This window comes from Aphelocoma coerulescens, chromosome 1 (genome assembly GCF_041296385.1).
Source record: "Aphelocoma coerulescens isolate FSJ_1873_10779 chromosome 1, UR_Acoe_1.0, whole genome shotgun sequence".
Taxonomy (NCBI): Eukaryota; Metazoa; Chordata; class Aves; order Passeriformes; family Corvidae; genus Aphelocoma; species Aphelocoma coerulescens.
The window spans coordinates 120,265,263-120,272,735 of NC_091013.1; the positions used below are offsets into that span (position 1 = coordinate 120,265,263).

The 7,473-nt window shown below is 44.1% G+C and overlaps 1 protein-coding gene across 2 annotated transcripts in view; it reads right to left on the reverse strand.

Annotated features, from left to right (window-relative positions):
• Positions 1 to 5,724, reverse strand: part of URB1 (URB1 ribosome biogenesis homolog) — a 49,292-nt gene extending 43,568 nt beyond the window's left edge. The window contains exons 1-5 of one of the 2 annotated variants that reach the window (XM_069027160.1): positions 5,563 to 5,724; positions 5,223 to 5,362; positions 3,866 to 4,017; positions 2,228 to 2,360; positions 157 to 253 (exon numbers count right to left, since the gene is read on the reverse strand). In XM_069027160.1, the coding sequence (XP_068883261.1) occupies positions 157 to 253; positions 2,228 to 2,360; positions 3,866 to 4,017; positions 5,223 to 5,362; positions 5,563 to 5,701 (661 nt within the window). In that variant the 5' untranslated portion in view covers positions 5,702 to 5,724. Of the gene's footprint in view, positions 1 to 156; positions 254 to 2,227; positions 2,361 to 3,865; positions 4,018 to 5,140; positions 5,363 to 5,562 lie in introns of those variants that run through there. The other variant, XM_069027150.1, reaches the window with a different exon arrangement.
• Between the last annotated feature and the right edge of the window lie 1,749 nt (positions 5,725 to 7,473).

Genomic DNA, 7,473 nt, shown 5'->3' on the forward strand with positions numbered 1-7,473 from the left:
AGTTTCAAGCTTTTTAGGTAATAAGATTAAAAATATATATTTTGCTTCTTATTAGTGCTCTCTACCTGGTTCACGTTTTTAATTAGGTCATATTTATTATCACCTATAAATGAGTGTGCCTTGAAAACAAAAACCCAACAAGCAATTATGAAGTACCTTTTAATTCCAGCACCTGTGCCAAGATTGCATTGTCACCAGCAATGAGAAAGGAGAGAGCAAACTGAATATAGGCCATGCGGACATCTGTTCTCCCCTGGAAACATAAAGATATAAAATTAAAAAATACTGTTAGCACACAGATTGTTCCCAGCTGCAAAATTGATACTGCAGCTGCTGATTATCCCTAGAAGTGCCACAAATGGGTAAATGAAACAACTTCTATAAATGCATCGCATGTAGCCTTAGACATATATTTACATGCAATTCATCCACAGCGTATTCAGCTAAAAAACTTCTTGCATTAAGCAGTTCACCTTAACATAAAAAGGAAAATGTACTAGTTCACGTGCTTTTCAATTCTCAATATATCAGACCAGGTCACAAATTTAAAGAAGAAGGAAATATTAACAGCAGTTTCATGCCAAACCCTGCATCACTGAACTTCCTCACTTGTGCACTGCTCAGTCAGTTCACAAGAATGCCCATGAAAAGGGGCTAATATAAAACTACCAATTCAGGCACAGTGGAATCAGTGAAATCTTGGCCTGTAACAGCATCATCGGATATGAACATTGAATCACAGAATGGTTTGACTTGAAAGAGACCGTAAGGATCACCTCATTCCACCCCCATGCCATGGGCAATATCTCACATGGCAATACCTCACAATATCCCAGGCTGCTCCAAGACCCATCCAACCCAGTCTTGGACGCTTCCAGGGATGGGGCAGTGACAGCTTCTCTGGGCAACCTGTACTGGAGAGTGTCTCATCACCCTCACAGCCAAGAATCTCTTCCCAATATCTAATGTAAATCTACTCTCTTTCAAATAAAAAGTCACCCCTCGTCCTATCACTCTATCACTTCCTGACAGAGCACCGCCATGATTTACAATTCTTTCAAAACCTGCTGTGCAAAATTAAGCTGTGTGTAAAGAAGCCTGAAAGAAGATTCCAAGTAGGCTAAAGATAAGGCAGCAGGGACTCCTGAAAGGGTTGAAAGAAGAAATAAAGAGAAAGAAACAAGATTTTGCTGTAAGCTTTGGGCCGAGTATTTTTGTGTTAAAAACTCACCTCTGACAGCCAGTTGTGACATAATTTCACTGAAAGCTGCGCAAGAGGAAGACCTGTTGGATGCTTGTTTCCTCGTATCTTACTCGCGTATCTAACAAGCTTGTGATCGACAGCCTCCACCCAAGCATTTAAAATAAAGGGTGCAGATACTCCTGCAGACAGCTTCTGCAGTGAGCTCAAAACCCATGGAATGCGACAGCTCCAGAACTATAAAAGGTGGTTCCAGGGAAAAAGGGATGTGTTTGGTTTTTTGCCTTCCACTTGATTGCTTTATAAAGAAAAGGTCTGAATTTTCATCTCAGATGGCACAAACCCAACATAAACGTACACATTCACTCTGCAAGTGTGAATCTGCAATCTTTAAAATCCAGAAACAGTATGTCAGCATTGAAAGTAATACTGGATTTGTTATGTGCTAACATTTGGAAGGACACATTAATATTCTGTTCTAAAGCACTGGTTTGGGTCAATCCTGACTATTTTTAATAAACCGGGAGGAAACAAGAGATAGTTTATTCTGGAAAAATGGGAGTGACTTTTTCTCCTCACTCATGTATTCTTCTTAAGGATTTCCAGCTACAGATTATTCAGAACTCTTGTTTATGCTTTCAAATGCAATTACTCTGTATTAGTACTGGGCAATATCCCCTCTCCGACTTCCACTGACTTCAGTGGGACCAAACCACAAAAAGACTGACTAGTTTTCAGGAGTTTACCATCACTTCAACTCTGTTTTAGACACTAGAAGGGCAGTTCATAGAAACCGTACATTTATATTTCTCCAAAGCTTCTTGGAAACACACAAGGCACTTCCATATGTCCAGTCAGGCACAATCAAGGACTTCAGCCTGACACAGGACGGGACGGGAGAGTTAAGTTCTTGCAGATGAAAATACAGCAAAGAAACGTTGGCAACAGCTTTGTTCTAAATAGTTGGCTAAAAAAGCTGATGGAGCCATAGTATAGCATTCCATGGCAGACAGCACCTTAACCTACCTTCTTACACCTTTTTTTCAACAATCCAGGCAGGTATTTGTTATTGAAATCAAAATGACTATATACATCCCTTGCTGAATCCGGGCCCTGAGCCACCATTGCCGACAACAACGTGAGGCACCCTCGGCTCATCCTAAAAAAAAAAAGCAGAGGTAAACCTGCAGGTTATTTCTGGGATGATGGCTATACAAACCACCAAACCAAGAGATTAAAACTTAAAGGGAAAATAGAAGGGAAGTTAAACAAACGAAATAATTCTTTTAGGCAGTAATAGCAGCAGCTGGGAAAGAGAGGAGAAGGAAGAAGGGAGAAGGAAACACCTTTTTACACTCTTCCCCAAAATTAAACCCTAACGTGGGGCTGGATATTCCCTTTATAAAGTAGTTTAAAGGGAGAAAGTGCCAAAAATAACAGCTTGAACATGACCTCTCATGGCAGTGGGGTTGGACTAGACAACCCTTAATTATTCTATGATTCTACGGACTACTAAATTCATAGAGGTTTGCCATTTATTTCAGTGGGAATATGTCAGGGCCACTGGGTACAAGACTGCAGACCTCCATCATCTGAACAGCCACTATCCATGAACAGGCTTGTAACCTGTCCATCATGTTTCTGTCATGGACAATCTGTAAAAAGCCATGTGATTCAAGCAGAGATCCCATGCAGACATACAGTAAAGAAAATCCCTCTGCACATCAAAGAGGTCGCACAGAAAATGCAGAGCATCTCCCATCAGAAATCTGCAGCCTCCTCTGTGCAGGTTCTAGAACGATTTCTCCAGAAGCTGAAATCTTTAAACATTTAATCAGAAGTGCAGATCTTGCACAGCTTCAAAATTTGTTTCCAGCATACCTATCTGAGATTGTCTATCCAGCTAAAATGCCTGCTTGCAACAAGATCAACTGTGCAGAGCAGGAAGCACAGTTGTGTCTATGAACTGGGAAAGCAGAGAAAGCTTCTCCAGTTCTGCTCAAAGACTGAAAGATGAGTCATTGGACAAGCCAATTTCAGTCTGCTCTTTTCTCTCCTCTTCCTCCCAGGTTTGCATTGAAATGTCTCGGGCGTTTGCAACGTCTTTCACCCTGTCCAAATGTGCATGAGAAATTGTTTGGTCTGGACTAGATAACACAGTTAGTTATTAAACAGAAACGACCTCAGATTTAAGAGGCTGGAAAAACTACAGAAGAAAAGCCAGCCTGAAAGAGAAAAATCCACTACAAACATGGAAACCTGACTCAAAAAAACACGGGGAAATAAACCACTCAAGAGCAGCTCTTTTTGCCATCACAAGAACACTGCCCAGCCCTGTTCCACACAGTACATTTCACCCCACAAATCAAGTAGCATTAAAATAACAAGACCCAAGGTACCACCCATGTTAGCTTTCACTAGGACAGGCCCAACCGACGAAAACTACAGCTTCAGGAAAGCAACCTACGGCACTGGATTGTTTGCTGTATCAGAGCTTGCACTTTGCAAAGACTTCCACAGGCAATTACTTTATGACAAGTGAAATAGGATTTTTAAATAAGGGTGGATTATTAGCAATAAGTCAAGATGAATTTTGCAATGTCTAGTACAGTTCCTCCAGATCAACTGACAGAGATTCTCCACCAGAGAACCAGGAAGACTTACCTGTGATTTTCAGAATACAAAGCAGCATAGACCAGTTTCATATAGGAATGAATCAACTTTTTGACAATGTTCATTCCCACAACAGAAAAATGGGAGAGGTCACTGGCTGTCCTCAGTAAAATGGCTTCTAGAGCTTGAAAGATTAACAGCATCTGCAGGATAAAGAAGTATGTTGATATCTGACAATATCATGTAGGACTTGAAATTATTAGCTGAGCAAACAGTAATAACCACCATTAATAAAAGGAATAACGCTACTCCAAGAGGAAAGCTTCCACATATGAAAGTGACATTAACGTCTAGATTGTCTCCCAAATTAATGCTTCCTCTTCGAAAAGATTACTTCTGAGAGCATGTAGTTTCAAGGAATCAATGCTTCAAGAGACAACAGCTCCTAAGTGGATGATGAAAAATGAAATGTGCCAGAGAAAAACATCTGGGCTGTTCCAGTGTTGCAATTTATACCTTCCAGAAGAATCCAAAATCCATACAGCTCTGGGGCTGTGCCCATTACAAACATCAGCCCCTGTAAGCAAAAGGATGTTGACGAAAGCCCGTCACTAAACACGACACAGGTTGTCATTACACAGACAAAAATGATACTGTAAGGCAAAGAGCAGCAAGTGATGGTTAAAAAGAACACAATACAATGTTACATTGTAAGCAGTTAGCAATGCTGCACCAGCATTCACAGTGAAAAGTTATTGAACTTTTTGTTCATTCATCATATTCTGATGAGGATAAATTGTGTCCAGCTGAGATGAGAAAAATTAGGTCAATTTTACCAGTGGCTTCCCAAAAATACTGATGTATCAGGGAGATATCTAAAAACATTTACTTTAACCTGGACCACTTTTGTTTTGCTTTCTTAACTGCTTCTATCGATCCCCTTATTTCCTGAAAGGTCTTTTGATAACATTTAAAGAACCTGAACAGCTTGATTTGGACGGGACTATTGATTGTGTGTATCATTAAATCCAGGAACATCTATGAACTGAAAAGAGCATCTCCCACTTGGCAGGTGCTTCTGCCACTGCTACTTCCAGAAAAAAAAACAAACCAAACCCATATTAAATTATCAGAGTTGTTTACACCACAAAGCATTTATTCCTAGAATCATAGAATATCCCGAGCTGGAAGGGACCCATAAGGATCATCCAGTCCAACTCCTGGTCCTGCACAGACACCCCAACAATCCCACCCTGTGCCTGAGGGCTTTGTCCAAATGCTCTTTGAGTTCTGGCAGCCATAGGGCCGTGACGATTCCCTGGTTACCTTCTGTTGGTTCTTCTCCAGGGTGGGATTGTTGGGATTGCAGCCGTCAGGCAGTGACTTTCAACCCCCACGCCCAACTCACTTCACTTTCAGGCTTCCTTTCTCCATCGAGAAGCTTGAATATCTCAGCACACTCCATGGAAATTTTCACGTATCCCTCCACGACATCGTACACTTGGGGCGATGGCAGCGTCTTGGCGACGGCCACGAAGGTCTCCAGCCCTGCAAAGCCACAGAGTCACCGGGGCACCAGCGCCACGTGTGGGACCCGCTGCGGGGGCCGGGCCCTGCCCATCAGCGCCATCACCACCGCCGCCACCACCACCAGCATTGGTGCCATCCCCGCGACGTCCCCTGGGCCGGCTGCAGCCCGGGGCCGCCGCCTCAGCACGCGCCTTTCCCGCGCAGCAGAGCCCCCTCACCCTTGGCGGCGGCCGCGGGGTCCCGCAGCAGCGCCTTGAAGCGGGTGCCATTGAACTCCTCGTCCCGCGGGCCACAGGCGCGCTTGGCCGCGGGCTCCCCGCTCCGCTCCTCGGCCTCGCCGCTCCGCTTCCCGGCCATGCCCGAGCCCAGCACCGCCCCGGAACCGCCGCCTCTCCCGCAGGAAGGGGCGGGCGGAGCGGCAGCGGCCCGGGCCCGTCCCGCCCCCGGGAGGTGGGGTGCTGCCGGCAGCCCCTGCCCGGCCTGGCCGAGCCTTCGTGTTAGGGCTTTCCGAGCCGTCAGTGCTCAAGTGGACAAAAAGAGTTAAAAATAGTTATCGCGGAGTGGTTTGGAGGGGGCCGTAACGATCATCTCGTTTCACCATCCATCCCAACCCCCTGCCACGGGCAGGGACACCTTCCACTAGCCCAGGCTGCTCCAAGCCCCGTCCAGCCTGGCCTTGGACACTTCCAGGGATCCAGGGGCAGCCACAGCTGCTCTGGGCACCCTGTGCCAGGGCCTCCCCACCCTCGCAGCCGAGAATTCCTTCCCAATATCCCATCTGCGGCAGTCTCTCATCCATCGCTGCTTGCAAGGCCAGGCAGGCTTTTGTCATCCCAGTTTCCCAGGACTGCAGCCGCCTGCGATCCTGAACCAACACGGATTAAATTTAGAGTGCAAGGGAAACACACGGCGTGCCGGGAAGCAGGGAGAGAACTTCCTCAGATATTCCTCTATTTGAGGGAAAGGGAAAGGCTTCGGGGTGACCTATCTGTGGCTTTCCAGTACCTGAAGGGGCCCATGGGAAAGAGAGAGAGGGACTATTTACAAGGGAGGGAGTGACACAACAAGGGGGAACGGCTTCCCACTGCGAGACGGCAGGGTTAGAGATTAACAAAAATCTAAACTCTTCCCTTGATTTCAGCAAGAGTTATTCCAGGACAAGCACAGTGATAAGGAGGAATGGTAAAAGCCTTGTTCCAATAAACTGTTACGTATGGAATGACAGCAGCTGAAACAGTAGTGGAAGATAAAGGAGATTGTTTCAGTAAGAAAAAATGAAAATAAAGATCTATCCAAATCCAAACTTTTTTACTTTTTTTTCCCCCATATGTGCAAGTAATAAAGGCAACATTAGTATCTTTCTGGGGTTTTTCAAACTGTTATTTTTTTAGCAAAATACTGTAAAAAAAAAAGTGATCCAGAAGAGGGCAACATTCACAGTCATTCTAAGATTTAGGATGAACAAATGCTTTCACGTTGATGGAGGGTGCTGTGATGTTTTGAGAGCAGAGGGTGGAACAAAATAAAAGAAGGTGCAGTTAGAAGACAAAAGGGTAAAATAAAAGGAGTACATGAAACTGGGGAGAAAAAGGAAATGGGAAAATAGGAATTGCTAGACACTAGATACAAGGGCTTTTTACAAGTAACTTAGGAGAACAAAGCTAAAAGCATCTTACTGCTGCTAGTGACGACATGCTCCAAGCTCTGCTAATAATTCTTGTTTCCAGGAATACTTAAATTTAACTCACTACATTCCAACTCTTTTTCTGCTTGTTTAGATGGCAGTTCCATTTGGAATTTACCATAGTATAGCAAATTCTATGCAAAAGTACAGTACAGACTTCTCACTTCTTCCATAAAACATTTTTGGTGGCTTCTTCTGGATGATTGGAATCCTATTTCAACCTTAAGGTTTTCTTGAAACTTAAATTTATGCAGGTATCCAAATACATTTGCAATTCCAGAAATTGGTAGGCACATAATACAGAAAGTAAATAACATTCTCAAGAGGGAGTTGATTTGTTATTGAGGGGATGAAAAGGAAGGCTGGAGCTAGTAGAACTAGGAAAAAATATTTGATTTCACACAGCTTTTAAAAGGCTCAAAGTACCCATACTGAGATCTTCAAG